This window comes from Triticum aestivum, chromosome 1D (assembly GCF_018294505.1).
Source record: "Triticum aestivum cultivar Chinese Spring chromosome 1D, IWGSC CS RefSeq v2.1, whole genome shotgun sequence".
Lineage (NCBI taxonomy): Eukaryota > Viridiplantae > Streptophyta > Magnoliopsida > Poales > Poaceae > Triticum > Triticum aestivum.
In genome coordinates, this window is record NC_057796.1 from 331,169,203 (window position 1) to 331,193,022 (window position 23,820).

The 23,820-nt window shown below is 43.2% G+C and overlaps 1 protein-coding gene across 1 annotated transcript; it reads left to right on the forward strand.

Annotated features, from left to right (window-relative positions):
* Positions 1–1,262: 1,262 nt before the first annotated feature.
* On the forward strand, positions 1,263–19,564 carry LOC123181840 (alpha-glucosidase 2). The gene is made up of 23 exons (XM_044594237.1): positions 1,263–1,475; positions 1,570–1,834; positions 5,367–5,435; positions 5,535–5,672; positions 5,753–5,870; positions 6,524–6,606; positions 8,029–8,124; positions 8,801–8,969; positions 9,053–9,195; positions 9,313–9,399; positions 9,497–9,682; positions 10,142–10,309; positions 13,899–14,019; positions 14,302–14,371; positions 14,645–14,732; positions 14,821–14,941; positions 17,210–17,403; positions 17,491–17,599; positions 17,699–17,854; positions 18,134–18,236; positions 18,357–18,530; positions 18,862–19,007; positions 19,122–19,564. Exons 1-23 carry the CDS (start codon positions 1,342–1,344, stop codon positions 19,313–19,315), a joined length of 3,132 nt encoding a protein of 1,043 aa, XP_044450172.1. The 5' UTR covers positions 1,263–1,341; the 3' UTR covers positions 19,316–19,564.
* Positions 19,565–23,820: the final 4,256 nt, after the last annotated feature.

Here is a 23,820-nt window from a genome sequence, read left to right on the forward strand (position 1 = left end):
TTCCATCAATTCCTCGCTCCCTTCTAACAGACAAGGCCTGTGCAGCCGAGTGGGTGGTATGGCAGTAGCGTCGGCCTCGAACTACGCGGATACATAGTAAGAGGGGGGATGGAATGAGAAAATCGGGGCTCCAAGTGAGGTTTTTGGGTCGGCCGAGGGGTGTCGAGGGCATATGTGGCGAAGGCTCGGACGCTCTCCAACTTCCTCCAGCTTTGCTTCTGATTTGTTTGATTTTGAACTTCCAAACCATATCACAGACGTTTGATACTACCTCCGCCCTGATTTATTGGTCCTCTTTGTATCTTGTGTTAAACTTTGACCTCAGATTTAACTAAGAAAAATATTAATGCATGTCATCAAAAAATATATACTTGGATTCGTATTTGAACATAGTTTTCAACAATATTATTTTTGATGACATGCATTAATATTTTGTTAGTTAAAATTAAGGTCAAAATTTGGCACAAAATATGAAGGGAACCAATAAACCAGGTCGGAGGTAGTACATGACATTGGCTACAAAAATGTTTGGGATTTTTACGGGGCTTTGATGCACGGTTTTTTGAGGAATATAGTGCTTTATTGATCAAGTATAATCAAAAGAGAGTGCCTCGCGGATACAATCCGGGGTTACATGAAAAATAGTCACTAGAGGACTCACAAGGTCTAGCTAGAATATGTGTCACGACATTTGACAAACGATTTACATGACTAAAGCGAACATACAAGAAGACCGACGCCAACTCCTTGATATCAGCCGTGATGAGCCCCACCGGCGAGCGATTAACCGTCGAAGCATTGGTTCTTTGAATAATTGACAAACAGTCTAAATGAAAAACGGCTTTTGAAAATCCTTCCTCACGGGTGAGAGCCACCGCACGCCGTAGCGACAGTGCTTCAGCTAATTCTGGGCGGTAACCTCGTCAACATGCTCGCGGTAAGCCAACAAGCAATCTTCGATGTGGTTCCTGATTACCACGCCAATTCCCATCGGTCAAGACTCCTTAAAGAGTGCAGCATCCACATTAACGGCCACTACATCTGCCGGCGGCGAAACCCATTTAACAGGACATACTGGGTATCATGCCTTATAGCAAATGTAGTCCTACCACAATTCTGCACAATGAAGTCAATATAGGTTGGGTTGCCCCTAAACCTCATTTTTATCTACTCACATGCCAGGTGTCCCGCATGCCGTGCGTACGACTAGAAACGCCGGAGGCTCCAGCGTCCCATGCCGTCAGACACTTGGGTCCAAGACAAATAGACAGGCACTGCCCGTCCCATTAGTTTAACAAATCCAAAACCACGCAAGCAAGCGAGCGAATCGCTCAAGAAGAGATGCTGTCCCCGTGCACCCACAGGATCTCATCTCCACTCCCCGCCCCCCACTCCCACTCCCGCTTCTCCCACCAGCGCGAGTACCGGGGCAGTCCACTCGCCCCTCGTCTCCCTCCTCCTCCTCCTCCTCTCAGGTTCGTTCCTCCGATCGACCTCGATCCCTCTTCCGGCTCCAGCGTCGATCCGCGATTCCGGTCTGGACCCCTCACCGCGCTGAGGTCATCGCAGGTGCTTCCGGGGGACTCATCCGCCTGCGGCCGCGGCGGGGGAGGTGGCGACGATGGCCGCGCCCGTCGGGGAGATGGTCTGGGTGCCCGTGCTGGAGGAGGGGGTGTTCCGGTTCGACACGTCGGAGGAGGCGCGGTCCGCGGCCGGGCCCAGCCTGTCGTTCGTCGAGCCGCGGCGGCGGGAGGAGCCGCGCGAGGGCGGGGATCGTCCCGCGGTCGTGCCGGCGTGCGAGGTGGCGGGGAACGTCCAGAAGGTTGTGATTAAGGTATGCGTGGTTCGCACATACAGTGCCACTGTTCTGCGGTGAGTCTCTGGCTGGTGGACGAGAAGCATGTGAGCGATACTGATGCGCGGGTTCGGTGTTGATTTTGGCAATGTCGATGCTTACGGACACCGTAAATTTGTTCCAACATAAGATGCTTTTATGTGTTTGATCTGCGGTGTGGTACTGATTTTGTTAATGCCATGCTTAGGGATACTATAAAATTGTTGCGGGACGATAGAACGTTCCGCTACCAACACTTGAAAAAGCTGCTTCCAAGGCATTGTCTCTTCGGTGAATCACTTGGGCCCTGCTACATTTACACTTTCTTGGAAGGAAGGCTGCTTCCAGGCCCAACCCCTGGTTGTCATCGCCCGATCACTTCCTTCTGCACCAAGGGATTGCTCAAGGACCTTGGCCAAAGCAGCCAAAGGTTAGCGAAATGGCGGAATTTCAGAATGAAAACCAAAGGAGTTGAAATTCTCAACATAAAAAAAGAACCATTCGAAAAATGTTGCTAAATCTTGGAGTTAAACCCAATAACTTCAATAGGGTGCCCACACCGCTTACATTTGGATAGAGATGTCAATTTGTTGCGTTGCACTTCTGAGGTTTTTCGTATGTTTACAGCTTGAACAGCCGAGCTATTTTGAGCGATTTTTTTTTTTACCAACGGAATTTGCTGAAACTTTGGAATGAAGCCTGAAGCCATGGATATTTGATGGTTTTGGCCTTTTGAGGTAAAGAAGCTACACGTTCTTCCCAGAAGGGAAAATAAGCCTGGGTGTTAATTTATGATTTCCCATTGTTTTCTGTTCCCCGCTACAAGTACATCAGTATTAGCACTTCATACTATAAAGTCAGCATGCTAGTTATTTAACTACCAGACAAGATAAAGTTAGAAAATGATAGACATATACTAGTTACTTTTGAAAACAAGGGGGAAGACCAAACTTAAAGTCTCCACACAAGCTTAATTAGGCATTTCGATTCCCCTCCTCTCCCGCGACCGCGCCGCCCCCGCGGGCGGCCGGCCGCGCCCAGCCCTCTCCCCCGCGCACCTCTCCCTCCCCCTTCCTCTCTGCCGCCGGCGCCGGCGCCCGCTGCGGGCCTGGCCCGGGCGACGCTGGTGGCGGCGGCCCCCTGGCTTTTCCCCTCTCGGGTGTCCGCCGGCGCGGGACGGGGCGACCCCGGGCGGTGCTTCTAGGCGGCGCCGGTCCAGCGCGGCGGCGGGGGCTCCCGGCGCGAGCGGGGGCGGACTTCTGGACGGCGGCGTCGCCGTTGGCGGCGGGGTGACGCGGCGGCGCGGCCTGGCGGCGCCCGCTCGGCCCAGATCTGGGCCTGGGCGGGCCGGCGCGGGGCGGGTCCGCTTCGTGGCTTCCGGGAGGCGGGGGAGAGACGATGAGCGGCAGGGTGCTGGCGGCGCCATCGCTAGCTTGCTGCAGCGTGGCGGCGGGGCTTAGCGGGCCCATTTCGGGCCTGGCCGGGCCAGGGGTGGCCTGGCATGCCCTGCTGCCGCGTCCGGACGGCTACCGCGACGGTGCCGGAGGTTCTGGCCTGGCTTAGGTGCTACTTCTCCCTCCGCGGGGCGCTTCTCCTCGGTCCTCTTGGCCTCGTGTTGGTGTTCGCAGTGAGGCGGCGTGGGTGACGGCGCAACCGCGATGGCGCATGGTGGTGGGCGGCGGTCTGGCTGGTCGGCTCCGGTCTGTGGGGCGGTGGGGATTGGAGTACGGGAGAAATCCTTGCCGGTCTTCGGCCCCGATGCGGTGACACTTGCGGGTGCCACCATTCCTTCCTGGAGGGTGTCGGTGATATCCATCCCCCACCTCCCTCCGCGTGCCGGGGAAACCCTAGGACATGTCCGGGCAGCAGCGTCGTCGGCGTCACTTTCCTTCTTGGAGGTGTTGTTTTGTACGCGGTGGTCCGGAGCCTCGGGTTGTAGTGGTTTGTGTCTAGTGGGCGTAGCGGTGGCGGGTCATCCGCGCTCTGTCGAGCTGCCATTGTTGGCATTTGCTTCTTCTTTTTCTTTTGGGCTTGTTGTGCTGTTCGCCCCAGCGATCCTGTATCGGTGTTGGTTGCTTTGGAATACAAAGCGGGGGGAAACCTTTTTTCGGTAAAACAAGGGGGAAAAGGTTAGGTAAGTCCAAGGAAAAATTCGGTAGTAGCCAATCCTCGAGTGTATCAATTGGAGCTCATCTGCGTTGGATTGCCTTTGCATGTGTCCTTGTCACTGGTCCAACGAGTCCTTCCTTGCTTGGCATGGTGGTGTCCGAGGAACCTGGCGTATCATCTCTCTGCTTGGCATGGTGATGTCCGAGGAACCTGGCGTATCATCTCTCCCATCTTGAAAATTAGTCGTCCTCGACTCTAAAGGCTTATCACCATGACAGGGAGAGAGATTGGTGACGTTGAACGTGTTGCTCATGGAGTACTTGTCCTTGGGAAGGTCGGTTTTGTAGGCATTGTCATTGATGCGTTGAAGGATTTGGGAGGTCCGTCTCCTCTAGGCACAAGCTTGGACTTCCTCTCCTCTAGGAATTGCTCCTTCTGAAGGTGTACCCAAACGAGATCACCGGGGTTGAAGATCATTGGACATCAACGCTTGTTAACCTTGGCGGCTTGGCGTTGTACTTGGTGCTCGATGTTGGCCTTGGTGGTCTCATGGAGCTTCTTGATGTACTCGGCTCATTTGCTGGCATCCATACGTGTCCTCTCTGGGAATGATAGTGGAAGTAGATCGATGGGTGTGAGTGGGTTGAAGCCACACACACCACCTCAAATGGACTCTTGCGGGATGTTGAGTGGAGAGCGCGATTGTAGGTGAACTAGACATGTGGGATGCATTTCTTCCTATGACTTCAAGTTCTTAATCAAAATGCAGCGATGTATGGTGGTGCAGTGCTCATGTTGCGAGCGGCGTTTGGTGGTTCTAGTCCTCGACTCCATTGGCGGTCGGAAGCCCGTGGTCCACGATGCCATAGACTTGCTTCTCCAAAGTGGAACAGGCCCAATTCTGGTCTTCTCTGCAGTCAGATTCTCTTTTCCTATGGCGGGGCTTTGGTAGGTTTAGTGCTCTTGAGCTTCTGTGGATGGCATCTAGGCCAGGGTTGTTTCTTGGGTCGGTTGTAATGTCTGTCAGTCTGCTGTTTGTCATGGTCTTGACTTGAGTGTTTGATTGTTTGGCCTAGTCTTTGACTTGAATAGTTGTAGTTCTATTCTTTCTATCAATGTATCGAGGTGCAAGCTTTGTGTTTTCTCAAAAAATAAACAATAACGAACATTTAGTTTGGATAGAAGGCGGTAAGTGAAACTGTTTTAGAGTTTACGGGTTTCTGCTGAAAAGTTATTGGGGTTTATGCTTTATCTATAAACTCAGCCCATAGTTCAGGAGGGTAATGTGCATTATCTCTTAACATAATCATGATGTGCTTACCGCTTTACGCGCTCTAATACCATCTCCTTGCAACTGTAATATTGCTCAAATAATGAATGTATGTAGTTTATATACTAACTTGAATATCCTTTCAACAAGCAGCTTCCTTCTGGGACGTCTTTCTACGGTACAGGAGAAGCTAGTGGTCCACTTGAACGAACTGGGAAACGAGTATGGGTCTTTGATGAACGTATAATTATGTCCCATTCCTGCTTCTTCAGCAAATGAAATAATTTCCTCTCGTGGTCTCTCTTGGTATCTTCCCATTAGGTTTTCACTTGGAACACAGATGCATGGGGTTTTGGGCCAGGGACCACTTCATTATATCAATCACACCCATGGGTGTTGGCTGTCCTCCCTGACGGAAAGGCATTCGGCGTCCTAGCTGACACCACACGACGATGTGAGGTATGTTCCCTGCATTTCTCTGCAGCGTATGTTATGAACTGATCTGTTCCTCTTAACTTAATTATTGTGTGTTATATCAGATTGACTTGAGACAAGAATGTACTATCAAGTTTTCTGCCCCATCTGCTTACCCTATCATTACTTTTGGACCATATAATTCTCCAGCTGAAGTTATGATGTCATTGTCCCATGCAATAGGTATTTCTCATCTCATAATCAATCTCTTCCCCTACTAAATGTTTATCAGATGTACCTTTCATGTCCAATGTTTTGAACTTTAATCATCATACTGTATAGAAACTCTGAAGTTGTATATCTCTGCTCTAGTATGAAAGTAGGTGTGTTTTCTATAAAATTTATAATTCCATTTTGACAAGAAAAAGTGTATAAGTTATGGTACTGGTGAGCAAAATATTCATTTCTAAGTCTTAACTGATTTTGCATTATTAGTTGGCACTTGGCGCTGTTAAATAAATTTGAAGTGAGGTATTCTTTAGAGCAATTGAGCCACTGGAAAATCAAAGTGTTGTAGTAGCTCTTTGGTGGGATCATAGCTCTGTCTTGTGTCTGCAGTTTGCTCCCAAGAGCCATGCGCTATCTAGCACAGTTTTCTTGCTTCATTTTGCTAATTAGTAATTACATTTATTTCTAATTGGTCATAGCATAACCCAGAACTGGAACTTATATGTGGATATGTTACTCCCTCCAATTCGATAAATGTTTTGAATGTCATAAGTGGTCAAAGTTTTGAAAGCTTGACTTTGCCTTTGTCCAAAATAATGACATTTAGGGAACCGAGTATTTAACTTGACCTCCACTTAAAAGTATAAATACAAAAATATCCATTGCAGGGACTGTGGCCATGCCCCCAAAATGGTCTCTTGGCTATCATCAATGTCGTTGGAGCTATGATTCTTCTGAGAAAGTACTCAAGGTATTTTTCTTGACAGAGTGATTATTTATTTTCTACATGGATTTTTTTTCTGAAGGAAATACTAGGGGCAACAATTCCTACCCTTCAGTAAGATGAATAAAAGTGTAATAGTTATTACTGTTTAAGTAATGTCCAGTTCACTATCTTGCATGTCGTGCATATGTGAACTAAGAAGCGGCAGGTGGCGCCTGCTGCAAGAGAGTTCAGTGTAGACTCCATATGTGAGGCTATTCTCTCATTGTTAATGCATAAGTATACAAAACTAGGATTTGCCCATATATTATCTATAATGTTTCCATCTCTTGTAAACCCATTGATGATTGATCTAATCTATGATGGTGGCATCATTGTTTCGCCCAAAAGGGGAAAACACAACAAGTATGTAATCAAGGTTATCCAAAATGCTTAGTATCTCTTTGATTCGCAGGATTTGTAAAACACAGGAATAGGAAAAACACAGGAATGGAGTGGCATATCATCTTCAATACTACAGGATTAGTACGGGCATTTAATTGTACGCAGGAGAAACATAGGATTCTTCACATGAGGTTGGAGTGGATGGAAATTTTCTCATTAAAACTAGTACAGATGAATATCAAGGAAAAATTCATATCGATTGTAATCCTACGAGTCAAATAACCCAGATGGGGAAAATTCCTATGGACTAGAATCCTCCGGAATTCCTTTAGAAATCCTTTGAATCAAAGACGCCCTTAGTGGAAAGACCTCAGATGTCGCATGGTGGGTGGGAGGGGGTAAGTTTTATGGAAACGATTACAACTTAGGCACTGTTTAATTGTGGAATATAACCAACCAGATTTTTGTAAGTTCAGATCCTAAAAAACTAGGCTGAACTAAGTGCACCAACAAGCCAAGTCTATAAAGATATGCAATCATATGAAGCTAAGCAATTGAAGCACTATCTACACAAGACGGTTTCACAAGTAAGAATATGAAGATATGCAATGCAAGTAAGTAGAGTAGATAAGGGAGGGAGATGGACGATGTTTATTGCCGAAGTTCAGAGATCCACCGATATCGTACCTCCATTGAGGAGGCTTTCAGGTCACAAAGACCAAGGACATAGAATCTTAGATGGCTCTGAATTGAGCTCTTCCCTCGGGATCCAAGCACGTAACCTCAGAGAAAATTCCCAAACCACCGAGTTTGCGGTTTAAACCACCACAACACTCCTGTTTAAACCGACCTCATGGAGCGGTGCAAGACATAACCAAATCTCGGTCCATTTGCTTGCCTTATATTTTTACATTATTTATTTCTGTCAAGATGTTCAGTTGCGGAGCATAGTTCTCGGATAGTTGGTCGACTGTCACTACCATAAATAAATGGTCTCATGTTTCTTGAGCGCACTCTCTCTCTGAAAGCACTTTCAGGCATAATTTTTTTGTGCTATTTCCACAGGTTGTCAGAACTTTTAGAGAGAAAGGCATTCCTTGCGATGTGATTTGGATGGATATTGACTATATGGATGGTTTTAGATGCTTCACATTTGATAGTGTAAGTACTTCCTGTTCTATCATAATTGCTACATGAAAATAGTATGACAAATATGCATATTGCTTGAAAATGCCAAATAGGGCATGTAATTTGCGATCTTGTTTGGGTTGATATTAACTATATGGATGGTTTTAGATGCTTCACAATTGGGTAGTGCAAGTACTTCATGTTCCATCATAATTGGTACATGAAAGCAGTGGCGGATATAGGGGGGGGGGGGGGTGCCATGGCACCCCCTCCGAAATTGCAAAATAGTTTTTACTATGTACTTGACACAGATATCTAAGAACTTAATGCTAATTTAAGACAGTTTGTTTAGATTATGATAAAATTTAGACCTAATTACACTATTTGTAGTGTAAATTTTGGCACCCCCAATGATAAGGTTCTAGGTCCGCCACTGCATGAAAGTAGTATCGATGGAAACCTGCATTAGCTTCATCTGCATGTTAAAAATACATGTTGCTTCAAAATGGCAAATAGGGCGTGTACTTTGTTCTGCCTAGTGCTGTATGAATTGCCATGGAGCAATCTTTTCACAATGTGAACCAGACAATGTTATTCTGAGTGCATTTTGACACGTTTGTTCCATGGCCATTGATTGTCTTTGCGTGATATGGCCATTTATTTTGTTTGTTCTTGTTTGAGTAATTTGGCATCTTATCATATGTTACAGAACCGTTTTCCTGATCCGAAATCTATGGCTGACGATCTCCATTCCATCGGTTGCAAATCAATCTGGATGCTTGATCCAGGAATCAAGAAAGAGAAGGGTTACTTTGTATATGAGAGTGGTTCAGAAACTGATGTTTGGATTAAAAAGGCAGATGACAGTCCATTCATTGGTACATTTCATGACTTAAATAAGTTCCTTTGGTCATCTTGATGAACTTATCAATAAAAGATCCCTCATGAACTTTAAATCCAGGGGAGGTATGGCCCGGTGATTGTGTTTTTCCTGATTTTACCTGTGAAAGAACACGCACCTGGTGGGCTAGTTTGGTCAAGGATTTTGTCTCCAATGGCGTTGATGGAATATGGAATGATATGAACGAGCCTGCTGTCTTCAAAGTATATGTTCTATCATAATTCGTTCTTTTTGCCATATGTTTAGTCATAGCTCCTTATTTTATATCCTATTATTTCATTTTGTCCCTTGTAACCAAAAGTAATGGTGTCAACTTGCAGACAACTACAAAAACAATGCCGGAAAGCAATATACATAGAGGCGATGCAGATATTGGTGGTGTCCAGAATCATTCTTACTACCATAATGTATCATTTTATCCCTTTATCAGTAAAAGTAATGGAATGCAGTCAAATAGTTTGGCTGCTTTACGTGTTTTATGCTTTGATCTTTATAAATTTTCAGGTGTATGGAATGCTAATGGCAAGGTCTACATATGAAGGAATGGCGATGTCTAATACAGACAAACGACCATTTGTTCTTACACGAGCTGGTTTTATAGGAAGCCAGCGTTATGCTGCAACATGGACTGGTGATAATCTGTCAAACTGGGAGCATATGCATATGAGTCTGCCAATGGTTCTTCAATTGGTAAGTGAAATATTTATCCTAGTCCCAATAGTTCCATCTAAAAAATGTACCAAAACCTAGTCCTCTTCCGTCTTTGACAGTATCCCAGTTCACCTTAAAAACATGCTCAGTTATTCTAATAAACAAATTAACAACCAAGCAGTCTATGAATTAATTGTGTTGTGAATATAATCTTCTGACCTAAAAGCAACATACAAGTTTTGTTTGTATTATGCTTGAAAACCGTTGTTTCCCATATTAGTTTAAAAAGTTGGTTCTTCAGTAAATTGTAGTTCTATTTTCATGACAAGTCTGTTTCTTAGCATGTCATTCTTAATCTGTTGCATAAGTAATTGCAGCATTTTTAGTATATTTTGACATGAAAAACTATCACTGTGTCAAACTTGCTATAACTGGTGTGATTTTGAGGAGACATTAGCATACATTTCTAGGAATCTAACTATGTGGTTATCTTGTCAGGGTCTTAGTGGCCAGCCACTGTCAGGCCCTGATATTGGTGGGTTTGCTGGAAATGCCACTCCAAAACTTTTTGGGAGATGGATGGGAGTTGGTGCATTGTTTCCATTTTCACGTGGTCATTCTGAAACTGGAAGCATCGACCATGAGCCATGGTCCTTCGGTGAAGAGGTACTATTTTTTTTTCTTTTTGCGAGAGGTACTGTTTTCATGCCTGCGGCCCCCACCAATGCACATAAAGAAGCCTAGATCTCTTTGCATGATGCTTTTCTGTATTTTACTTGCCATGATGTATGAATTGCTAGCAAAGGTATTTTTCTATTAATATCTTTTTGCTTAGCTGACATGCCAGCCCTGTTAAAAAAGCATGCCAGATCTATAAATGAGTTCTCTTGATATTGAGGTACTATACATTTCCTTCAACAATCCATTTGGTTGAGTCAGTCAATTAGCCACCCACAACCTTAAGTTTTGATTCGATAATTGATACACATTATGGGGCCAACTTTTTCTTCATAAGAGGGGTTACTGTCTAGGGAATTTTTCTCATTGTATACGTTGCATACAATCATGGGTCGCTAACCTTGTGATCATTTTAATCATTTTGGGCTTGTTCCATGGAAGTAATAATATGTTTGGACAGTCTTTTTAAAAAATTCCAATAATAGTTAACAAATAATCATTTGTGATTATTTTAATCTTTTTGGGCTTGTTCCATTGGAGTAATACTAGCAAGTTGCACGTGCTTTGCACGCTAACATATAAAACGACACCCTAATAACCCATCATTTTTATTCGTAACGCTTATCTTAAAAATACTCAATATGTCTAGAAGTCTAATGCCGCATTGCAATTTTGAGAAATCCAGATTCTAAAGTCAAATTTCCCTCGCTAGGTGCTCTGGTTTGTTGGCCCTCACGCGTGACGCTCCAGTATTGCACCCTAATGAATGTTGCATATTAGTTACGTGCGTGCATAGAGACGTTTCATTTGACATACATTGTTTTTGATATTGCTCACCATTCATGCCTAATGGTCTAACAAGATGTAATGCGTATTTCTTGCAAAATGCATCTGACGATGGCACCTCTCTCAACATGCACGTGGACGAATCAGACCAAGATAGGGCTTGCAGTGACCACTTACCTACTTTTATGATTTAGATGTACATTTTCATTCTTATAGGACCCAGTTGAACCTTAAATAATTTTAGGACCTTGGTTATATTTTACATTTTTACATATCAATATGAACTATTTTGGGTTTTTTGGAATAAATACATATTATATAACTTGAATACCTTCAGAATACAGTAAATGTTCCGACGCCATCAAGAGATATATGATGGAAGAAATTTTAGGTTATAATAGCATAATAGAGTGCTATGAATTATACAAAAACGTGTTTAGGTGAATGTAAATAAGATGACACAACTTAATTTTATTGTGGACAACTCAGTATCAAGATGTGCCTATGATAACATTTTGAATAAATGTCAAGAGTGGTTTTAACCGTACAAACTCTATTGAATTTGTCGCCAAATAAATTAATTCCAGCGAGTTTCAAATTTGACATGCTGAGCTGTAGCCGAATATTTCTAAAATTCTAATAAAAAACTACTCCCTCTGTAAACTAATATAAGAGCGTTTGGATCACTATTTTAGTGATCAATAGTGATCTAAACGCTCTTATATTAGTTTACGGAGGGAGTACATTTCAATACGTTCTTGTCAGATACAAATATTTAATTTACTCATGTTGATTGTTCATTTGATGGTATATAATTTTCGTAAATTAACATCTCAACTTTGAAGTGTTGTATTCATTGCACATTTCTTATTCCCTTAGTTTTATGTGTGAGCTCGGATCCAACAAATGGGACTTCCATGGCCTAATGTATCATCTAAAATCTGAGATAGCGAGCATTAGAATGTGAAGCATCCCTTTAGTTTCTTCTATGTTTCTGGTATTGGTAGAATCTCTGTCTTTGCTTAGAAAATGTGAATGTGACTGGTACTGCTACCTGGACCAATTGCCCACAAAATATCCTGGAGAGTGGTGCGTCATATCTTTTTCTTTACCATAGCTAAATCATACTCCAGGTTATGTGACTCTTTTTTTAAACACAATAAAGGTTATATGACGACTCCAGGTACTGGCTCGGTCGAGCTAAAAAGAATACATTCAGTGGGACCGGCCAGAATCCCTTGGGCAGACGGGGGTGCAGATGGATACGTTTCTGGAAAAATCGCCTAGCTTCTCTTTATTTTACTCCATAATAGGAAAAATCGCCTAGCTTCTAGATGCTCCGCACAGCTGGTTGCGTTCGGGGCAGACCTGCTACTCACGGCGGGAGAGGCGAATCCAGCGCATGCTAGCCGTTGGATTCATAGCGCAGATGACTGATGAACGGTAGATTTCAGCATATTGTGAGAAATCAACAGCTCGAATCATTCCAACGTCGTTTTGGCGGGAAACTGAGCGGGAAGTGGTAAATCCAAATTCAAAACTGCTACACTATAGTAGTAGAGATATGTTTGGGCAGTTTTAATTTTTTCCAATAATAGTTAACATATAAATCATATGTGATCATTTTACTCTTTTGGGGCTTGTTCCATGGAAGTAATAATATGTTTGGTCACTTTTCATTTTTTTCCAATAATGGTTAGCATATAAATCATATGTGGTCATTTTAATCTTTTTGGGCTTGTTCCATGGAAGTAATAATATGTTTGGACAGTTTACATTTGGCCCTAAAGAACTCCGGCAGAAAGTCCACAGCTTGACCTTTAACTCTGAAACCATATAGATCTTAACTACGCTCGAACCAATCTGGTACAGTTTCGAGCCATCTAGATCTCAACTCCATCGACTAGTGGCTCATAAATTACCTAGCTTACACCTCCTAAGTACCACCTAAAGGGTAGCCTTGGTCATTTGTCAATGACCCCTAGGCTATAAATAGCCCCCATGAGCATGTACCCTCATCTACTCTCACATAAATCAATGCAAGGGAGAGACACCCCCCTCCAAGGGGACCTTGTAAGGCTTGGAGCTGGGTGTCGGCATCCGAGGGACCTTTTAAGTCTCGGATCGTCAAGAGAAGGGGAGCTTCGGAAATGGCTACGTCTACGGACTTCCGACGAGCTAAGCACTTCTATCGTTGCATCTCCTAATGTGGGAGTAGGTCGTGCCCCACGAGGTGACTGAGCCTATTTAAAGAAACATTGATGTGTCAACTTTATCCGTATACACACCCACACTAGCTTCACTTTGCAAGTATTAACTGTATCACATCATTATAAAATCTTAGTGAAGGGTTAAGCTGAAAGACTGAAAGAGAGTAAACGCCCAAGCCAACCCACTTGGCACTAGAGTGAGTTACATCAATCGGAGAAATCTTGTCTATTTTGAGCCTTGATATGATGAGAGATCAGCTGAGTATCCATCAAGAATTTAGCTTTCCAATTCGCAAACTTCGGCCTTGGTATGATAAGAGATCAGCTGAAGATCCTTCAAGAATTTAGCTTTCCAGTTTGCAACTTCAGAGGGTTGTGTATTGGAGTGTCGGGGCAATACTCTTCTCTACTGTGCTATTGTTTGAAGTTGAACAGGTCTCGTGTGTCAGTGTCTGAGAACCTGAACTGAAGTTGACATGGAAGTTACCTTCTTTTGATTATCACGTTGATTTTAGCCAATTTAAAGTCAAGCCCCTTCGATTTCTGGCACTGCTAATTTCTAAAGCTCATATATATTTCAGTGCGAGGAAGTTTGTCGTCTTGCGCTGCTAAGACGGTATCGCCTACTGCCACATATCTACACTCTGTTTTACCTTTCACATAAGAAGGGTGCTCCAGTTGCTGCTCCACTTTTCTTTGCTGGTAATAATTGCTGTCTCACTGTCCCACTAATGTATCTAAGTAGCGGATACCCATATTCGAAGTCACAGCCTTTGGTTGCTGAACTGCAGAATACGTTTGTTTGGAGAAATCTTTTCTGATTCTAACCAATGCCAGCTATTGAAATTCTGATGCAAAATTACATATCTAAAAAAAAATCTGCCCTCTGTCGTCTTCCTTTGCTTTGGTGGGCTGAGAGAAAATAGTCTTGTTAGGATAGATTTATTTTGTGATGGTAAATCATATCCCTTGTTTTCCTTGTAGACTCACAAGACCCAGAATTGAGGAAAATAGAGACTTCCTTTCTCCTGGGACCACTTTTAATCTGTGCAAGGTAACGATTTCATGACGATATGCTTACAACAAACTTCTTGCTTTCTTCTCTTCGAAGACCAGATATGTGCTCCTGATTTTCTTCTGTATATGTGCTTGAATGTTATTGTGCCAGTGGGCTTGTCTGCAATCTGATTTTGCATCGTCGGCTGTAAAATACTTAATTTTCTGTCATGTGTTATTATGTATAGTGATATAATAGCCAAATAATGAAATAATTTGTATTTTTCGTCTATGCTTTAGTGTGACTAAAGTTGCTCTGGTATTTTGGCAGCACTTCACCTGAGAAAGGTGCTCATGAATGTGCACATAAGTTGCCGAAGGGTGTTTGGTCACGTTTTGATTTTGGAGATTCACACCCTGTAAGTTGGTTGGTAAACTTTCATTGTGCTGTCTTGAGTGCTAGTCTGGAGCTGAACTGATTTTATTTACAATTGAATGATTATACAGGATCTACCGGTGATGTATTTACAAGGTGGAGCCATACTTCCTGTAGGCCTTCCTATTAAGCATGTTGGTGAAGCAAGTTTAGAGGATGATTTATCACTAATTGTTTCGCTGGATGAAAATGGTATGCACTACACCTCATGCATGTCTGTTCCTTTTAACTTTTGTCTGGACGATTTATGTTTGTGGTTTGTTGCGCATCAAAGATTGGTTATGTTAAAGGGAAAATCTAAGTTGGGCATGTTCCCACTTAGTCTTACATAGCTAGTGGCCTTACTTTCATTAAGTCTGTCCTTGTCACTATGCATCTCCATCAGCTGGTGGTTCTAGGGCTCAACAAAGAAGGCTCAGGAGAAGATTGACAAGATCCTTCGGGGCTTTCTTTGGGCGGGCAGGAGGGCCGCAGCGGGCGGCCGCTGCCACGTTAATTGGGTCATGGTATGTCCCCCCTAAGGCTTGGGGGTTTGGGTGTTCCGGATCTAGGTAGGATGGCGATTAGTCTCAGGGTTCGTTGGTTGTGGAGGATGCACACTGACCGCATCCGTCCTTGGAGGGGCCTCAACATGTAATTCTCTCGAGAAGAGCACGCGGTGTTTGCTGCATCCACCACGATGGTGGTTGGCGATGGAGCCTCAGCCTTATTCTGGGAGGATCACTGGCTCGATGGCCGCGCTATTTCGGAGATTGCGCCTGAGTTATTCCTTCTAGTCTCGCTGCCACGAGCGTTGCTGCGCCGGCGCTTGCACGCATCCCGCATCCTCGACCTGCCGCCCTAGCTAAAATACATCGGCGTGCGGCAACACCGGTGGGGGACGTGGGTTGGGGAGATCATCGACCGTGACACCCACAAGCGGATTTGGATTGGCTCCTTCCACCCCACGGTGCAAGTAGCGCGCGAGTACAACATCATGTCGGTCTGCCTCCACGGCGCCAACGCCTGGCGCAACTTCTCCCATGGCCTGCCGCGATTGGAGCCGGTCAACCCCCGGGTGGCCACCGCACGGGAGCTGCGGGAAGACCGGGAGGCCCGCGAGCACTTCGAGGCGGAGCAAGCCGGCAAGGCCTACATGGCGGAGCTCTGCCGCCACCACAATGCGCCCAGGACTGCTGCGACGAGCAAAAGTCACTAGATCCGGATCTGGGCGTCGCCACTGCCTGCGACAGAGAATGAGCCCGAGCCCTCCACCGCTACGCTCGTCTAGACGACCAAGAGACATAGACACCCCTCGTGGCCCATCTCCTCACCGGTTGCTCCTTTTTGTGAAGCATCGCAACACGATCATCTTCGTCAACGCCGAACTCAGCTTAGAGCATCTCCAATAGACGGTCCAAAACCGGAGATGTAAAATTTGGACCGCCAAAAAGTGCATTTTGGAGCTCCGAAAAACGCTCAACTCCAACAGATGGTCCAAATTGATGGTCCAAAAGAGCAACTCCAATAGATGGTCCAAACCAAAGATGTAAAAATCTGAAAACGGCCGCGCGGCTGCTGCCAGCCACTGTTCAGCCGTGGTTTTGCATTGAAATAGCAACAAAAATTTGAAAATGAAGTGCATCATCATCATAGTTTCAATCAAAAGTGCATCACCATCATAGTATCAAATCCCTCTACCAAAAGAGCATCGTCTCAATCAAAGTTTTTCGCCCTAGAAATTGAAATGGTTTAGGGTTTAGGGTTTAGGGAGGGTCGCGGGCGGGCGGACGGGCGCGGGCGGGCGGGAAAGGAAATGAAGTGGCGGTTGGGCGTTCGCGGGCGGCGGCTGGTTTTGGACCAGATGCACCTCGTGATGTAAATTTGCACCGCGAGGTGTTGTATTTTACATCAGGAGGAGGCCGCGGTCCAAATTTTTTTACATATGGACCGTCTGTTTGAGCAGCGTTTTTTGCCCCAGACGGTCCAAAAGTTAGGTATTTTTACATTTGGACTGTCTATTGGAGATGCTCTTACCTTGCCTGCTTGACACGATCAAGATGGAAACCAAGCAATGGGCTGCAGCAAGTGTGAGGGGTCTTGTGGCTTTGCTTTCGATGGTGGCGGCGTTTAGCGGCATCGTGTTATAAACTCCTGGTGTTGCCCTTCTTACTTTCTTGGGGCTTGAACAAACCCTTCTTTCTATCAATGCATCAAAACTCAAGGCTTTTGCGTGTTCTCGAAAAAAAACAAAGCTCCCATTTTCTCTTTGTGATGATCATATCTAGTTACATATAGTAATATGCAAATACTCGTGTATTTTTCTTGGATAAATAATGGAATATGCTGTCCATCTATTTAATTTGTGTTTCCATCATCTCTTATGTTTTGCTGCATTGGTTAGCCCATTTTCTGCGTTCAAGCGACTGATTTAAAACATTGTCATACTGAATGATCCACCATGACTGACTTGTTTTATAGGTAAAGCTGAAGGTGTCCTATTCGAAGATGCTGGGGATGGATACGGGTTCACACAGGAGAACTATCTTTTAACATATTATGTTGCCCAAGTTCACTCATCAGTGGTTTCTGTGAAAGTTCTGAAAACCGAAGGATCCTGGAATAGACCAAAACGTAACTTAAATATAAGTATATTACTTGGTGGAGGTGCTATGGTATGTCTATTGACTTGTTTCTTATTTCTCACTTGAAAAGTAAACAAATGTTGGCTGTCGGGTTTTAATGACTTCTTGTGAACTCAGATAAGTTCACATGGTGTCGATGGCGAAGAACTACATATTACGATGCCTTCGGGGTCTGAAGTGTCCAACTTAGTCGCAACAAGTGAACTTGAGCTCAAGAAACGTTTGGGTATCGATCCCACTATTTTGCCATGGCTATAATGTTTTAGATCTAGAAGGGCTTATCTCTGAACTTGTCTTATATTGTTATCTTGTGATGATCGTGCAGAGATGATTTCGCCTATACCTGATATAGATGAACCGTCAGGACAGGAAGGTGCTGAACTCTCAAAAATACCTATTGATTTGAAGAGTGGGGACTGGTTGCTTAAGGTTGTACCATGGATTGGTGGTCGTATTATTTCAATGACACATCTTCCTACTGGTATGGTTCACCTTTATTATATTATTAATGGACTCAAGCCAGGTTTACAGTCTCATTGTACTGATAGGATGTATATGCGGTCAAATAGAGATTGCCCTGAATTGCTGTTGACCAGTACGTCTGTTGCAAAAGAGTAGTTTAAGGTTATTCTGAGATGCTTCAACATTTGAGTAATGTTCTTGCAGTCCGTGTATGTCATTGATGATTGCGAATTGATTCTACATTGACCAAAGTGTTGTTATTGTTAACTTACGTAGGGTTTATGCTTGATCACTACAGATTCCCAGTGGCTTCATAGCAGGATTGAAATAAATGGTTATGAAGAATACAGCGGGACTGAATATAGGTCTGCTGGGTGCACAGAAGAGTACAAAGTCGTTAGGTAAAATAAAACATCATTTAGACTGTTTCTTACTTCTGTTTGATGCTCTTTGACTTGTGGGTGAATAGTTTTGTAGTTCCACTTTTGGCAACAAAATAACTGTTAATTGAAAAAATACAGGAGGTATCTTGAGCACTCAGGAGAGGAGGAATCTATTTCTTTGGAAGGTGATATTGGGGGTGGTCTTGTTCTTCAGCGCCACATATCCATTTTGAAAGACAACCCAAAGATTGTTCAGATTAACTCTAGCATTCAAGCAAGAAGTGTTGGAGCTGGCTCTGGTGGGTTTTCAAGGTGAGTGCTAAGTTTTATAAAAAAAGTTATGTTTGTAATCCTTGATCAGGAATTGTGCAGCTGCGACTTATGTAATTACACAATACAGAACACTCATGTGAATGCCCACACAGATTGCATTGGTGCCACAAAACAGAATGCTTTCAGATTCTATTAAATCTTAGATTTGCTGGCATATGTTATTTTTCTCCTAAGTATGCTTTGTTCTACCGTTCAGCAAGTTTTATAATTATTCCGATCCAACTCGAGTTAAAATTTTAGGCAGAGGTATCTTTGATTATTCAGAGTGAAATAGTATCTCGGAAAACTGAAGTATGTTCCTCCTGTGAAGGTTGGTATGTTTGCGAGTTCATCCTACTTTCACCCTTCTCCACCCAACTGAGGTGGTTGTTGCTTTTACGGCCATCAATGGCTCAAAGCAAGAGTTCTTTCCAGAATCTGGAGAAGTGACATTAGAGGGAGACCTCCGGCCAAACGGTAAATTAAGCTGTCTGAAGTTCTGAGATTATCTGACTGATCAGCATTTTTTGTCCTTGAATTGTTTACTTTTCTGAGATTATTTGCTTCATTTGTTATCTTGTAAACTACCAGGGGAATGGATGCTAGTGGACAAATGTGCAGGGGTGAGCTTGGTAAATACTTTTGATCCCAGTCAGGTTAGCAAATGCTTGGTACATTGGGGAACAGGTGATTTGAACATGGAGCTTTGGTCGGAGGAAAGACCAGTTTCCAAGGACACGCCGTTGACAATTTGCCACCAGTACGAGCTGAGGCAAACATGCTAAATCTTGCCTTGGGATTTCCAGGATGCATCTTGCTCTGTGCGCCGAAACTCATTTCTTTGGTGTCTCGGCGTCACCTAGCACCAATGTGTTTAGAACTACTCCTACTGGACATCAGTGTCGAACCAATGTTTTTAAAACTACTGGGCAACATTGTCGAGGTTGGAACTTTTGGACAAAGTGTGGTCTGGTGCTGAAACCTAAGCTTGTTCATCGTCAATAAAGCATAATAAAGTAGAGGCTGCGATCTCACTTGTTTTGCGCTTTTTTTCCCTTCAATAGCACAGTGGCCCATTAAATCATTTGAGCATTCCAGCAGTTCTCAAACAAATCATATAGTCCCTCCGTCCGGAAAAACTTCTCTCTCAAATGGATGTATCTAGCATCAAATTAGTGTTAGATACATCCATTTGAAGAACAAGTTTGGGACAAGTTTTTTCGGACGGAGGGAGTATATCAGTAGGTTCAACATCATTTCAAATCCATACTTTATGAATTTAAATTTAAATTTGAATCTAACTAAAACAAATGGTCCAGAATGGATTGTGTATCAAATTCAGTAAAAAGACAACAAGGGAGCTTATATGCACAATATACATGTTCAATTTTTTCGAAAATGGGCGCTTTATTACTTAAAAGATTTAAGCATTACACCCGACCTTTACATAACTAAGATGCACACAGCCAAATAAGATCTTCTCACACAAAATAAAAATAAAAGGCGAATTCTAACGGAACATGTAGAGTCCGTATAACGCCTAATGTGGAGGGGGTCAATCCTTAGATCATGCTGCCACCCATGTTGGGTAAAAGTATCCCTCGCCGTAGCCTTCAATCATGTACACACCTCCGTAAACAGGCCTCGATTCTCCACACGTTGTAGAGAGGACCATAAACGAAGAGTCCCGGTACATCTGTAGATAACCTGCAACAGAGAAGTACTTTTATCGTTAAAAACTTTATCATTTCTACATAGCCAAAGCGACCAAATAACGGCAAGCGCTCCCACCCTGAGAAGAGTTCTAAACCTGTGATCAATCCCATGTAACCAGTTGCCAAATACGTTAGCAACACTACATGGAGGATACAAGCCAGAAGCTATTTGGATGACTGACCATATAGAACGAGCCAATTTGCATTGAAAGAATAAATGTTTTATTGTCTCCTCATGGTGACAAAATACACATTGCGGGCTTCCATGCTAATTCCTCTTAATTAGGTTTCTTTAGTAAGAATGACTCCGCGACGAAGATACCATGTAAAGATTTTATTCTTAAGAGGTATCTTTATCTTACAGATCTTCTTGTTATTAACAACTGGCACATCAGACTGGATTAACGCTCTATACATAGAATCTACTGAGAATTGTCCATTCCCATGGAGGTTCCGTCGGAATACATCAGACCCATGTGACAATTGCACCGTGGACAACCGTTGGAGCAGGATATTCCACGATTGGAGTCTGGGTCCAATTAAGTCTCTTCTGAACGTCACATTTGGCGGAAATGATTTCATTACCGTGGCGATAGTATCACCTTTGTGGCGCACAATGTTGTATAGAGCCGGATATTGTTTCCGGAGTGTGGCATTTCCTAGCCACTTGTCCTCCCAGAATCTAATTTCCGAGCCATCCTTAATCGAAAAGGAGATTCATAGTTGCATCACAATTTTATTTTATTTTATCTAGAGGATTTTTTTATATTTGACATGCTGATATGGGGCAAACCGTAGTGGTGGCCTAATCTTCACGAAGAGGTTGATTTGAGTACAAAAATCATGAGGTAACACAAGAGAAACCAGTACAAATGAGCACACAAGTGGCAACATGTTGGGACCGAATACCTAGGTATATTAGTCTTGTTGTAGATGTAGAGGATCATACATGAAGCTGACATTTGCGTCTGGACAATAACAACCCTAACGGACTGGTCCATGGACGTCATGAGAGCCTGGAACATTGATTCGGTGATCCACACATTAGGAAATCCATCCGATGGCGGGACCCAATGTTCCTCACAAGTTCTAGAGGGGCTAGGTCATGAATTCCCTGCTTATAGACGAGTCGCTTCACCCTGAATTCGATCGACCGCTAAGAAATACATGACTTAGATTCTAAGGCCCTACACACACCATGCACTTTATAAACATACATGCATCATGCACAACGTGTGTTGGACACCACATGAACTCTACGACTGAAATATGTATATCATTCAAAAGGCTCTTAGAAGAGCAAACATAGCAGTTTAATATACATAGAGATCACATAACCCAGCATGCAACATGCAATAACGGAAGCAAACTATTGTGTGATACAGACCAAGTTAACAAAAACCTAAGAGGCTAAAAAGGGAGAGACAACGACCCTCCCAAGACACCAGACTGCCAGGGACCTCAAGCTACTCGTCAACGTCGATCTTCACGCAGAAACCACCCTTGGGTGCGGTGGCTTCCCTCTGCAACAAAAATCAACGAAAGCAAGGGTGAGTACAATTGTACTTTGGGAGACTTACATCAGATATATCTACATATGTTCCAGTGTTGCATAAATCCAGTTTTACCCTTAGAGGCTACTCTAGGACACTACCACAAGTAGTTCTGCAACAAGGGTAAGAAGGCTCGAAGTTTCATCAATACCTACCTTAGATGCTCAGAATATTGTTCTTCGGTTTTGGAGGAGATAAGGATGTCATCGAGGTATACCACAACGAACTTGAGGTGGTAGGGGCATTGCTTAAGTCAAAGTACATGACAATATACTCGTAAAGACCATAACGAGTAGTGATAGTCGTCTTCGGAATGTCCTCGATCCTTATTTTGATTTGATGGTAACCTAACCTCAAATCCATCTGGGAAAAGATTGAGTATCCGCCAATTGATCATAAAGATCATTGATCTTAGAAAGTGGACATTTGTTTTGTATCATCGCTTAATTAAGAATTTAAGAGTATGATAGTCGACAAACATCTAGTATGTTCCATCCTTCTTAACAAAGAGGATGGGGCAATCCTATGGCGACGAGCTAGGGCGGATAAAGCCTTTTCCTTCCAACTATTCGAGTTGCTTCTTAAGCTCAGCTAACTCATTTGAGGCCATCCTGTATGGACATTAGGAGATTGGAGCAATTCATGGAAATTAGCCCTATGAAAAATTCTACCCATCTGTCAAGTGGCATGCAATCCTGTCAATTCCTCTAGAAAGACATCCAGAAAGTCACAGAAAGTACCGGTACATCTTCAAGGTCAAGAACGGGATGTTCACTGAGAGCATAGAACCGTAGTTCTGAAGTGTGAGATAAGAAATGGAATATTTCGCGAGAAGGATGACTAAGTTGGATAGACTTAGTTGCACAATCAATAATGGCATGATTCTCTGCTTACTAATCTATTCCTAGAATTTATATCAGAGGATTTGGGGGCTTGTCATAGACCAAATTTCACAAATTGGACCTCCTGACATTTTTTTGGTTTTCTATGGATATTCTTTCATTTGGATTTTCTTTCAGGGTTTAATTGCAGCGCCTCGGGATGGGAGTGGGGGACGGCCCTATGCAGACAAAAGCAGCACCGGCTCTACGAAGTCCAGATCGAATCTTTCGGTTGGCTTTCCCGTGAATAAGAATTGTTGGGCATGGCGAAGCGAGCGCTTCTAGCTGTTTCGCTTGCTTCTTTCTTATTGCGGCGCCTATTATGGCATGGCTAAAATGAATGAAAAGTGAGATTATTCAAATTGATTGATAGATGGCACTGTTCTGATAGATTGAAAGGTTTTCTATCAATAATAAGGGTTGACCTCTTTCTATCTGTTGATGATACAAGATATCTATCTATTCTGGATCCGACAGAAAGAAATCGATATGTATCTGTTTTTTTTTTGCTTTCACCGTTTCCCTTGGCTCAAATGAGTTGGAGTGTCCTGCCTATTATCCTGAACATATGTTATTCCCATGACCAGCCTTGTTGATTTAATATTACTTTTTTAGTTCCTTTTAAACCCCTTTGTGAAGGAGTGACATTTTAGACAACTTATTTCCCGTCAAGAAAATTATGATAGTACTCCCTCTGTTTCTTTTTAGTCTGCATATAATATTTGTCTGAAGTCAAACTTCATAAAGTTTGACCAACTATATAAGGAAAAATATCAATATTCACAATATGAAATCAATATTATTAGATGCATCATTAAATTAATTTTCATACTACATAGCATTTGTATTGTAAATGTTGATACTTTTTTAGATAAGTTTGATCAAACTTTACGTAGTTTGACTTCAAACAAATTTTGTACGCAGAGTAAAAAAACGGAGAGAGTATCTCATGATCATATATGTTTCACATGTGCAAACACATGAAATACCCTACTTTGATATTTTTCATCATTTGAAAACAGTCAAACTTTCTGATCATAAAATGGTTTCTGATTTTCTAGTCGTCCCCTTGCCCTGAAACTTTTTGGAGGCTCTCTAACTTCTTAGGGAAGCTAACATATTTTTGCTAGCCCGAGCCTTG

Bases quoted from the DNA above. Each gene is read 5' to 3' on its own strand.
- LOC123181840 (XM_044594237.1), top strand. From the start codon at position 1,342: ATGCTGTCCCCGTGCACCCACAGGATCTCATCTCCACTCCCCGCCCCC. The intron at 5,673-5,752 runs GTATGTTCCCTG...GTGTTATATCAG, and splicing joins ACACCACACGACGATGTGAG to ATTGACTTGAGACAAGAATG. The intron at 8,970-9,052 runs GTACATTTCATG...CTTTAAATCCAG, and splicing joins AGATGACAGTCCATTCATTG to GGGAGGTATGGCCCGGTGAT.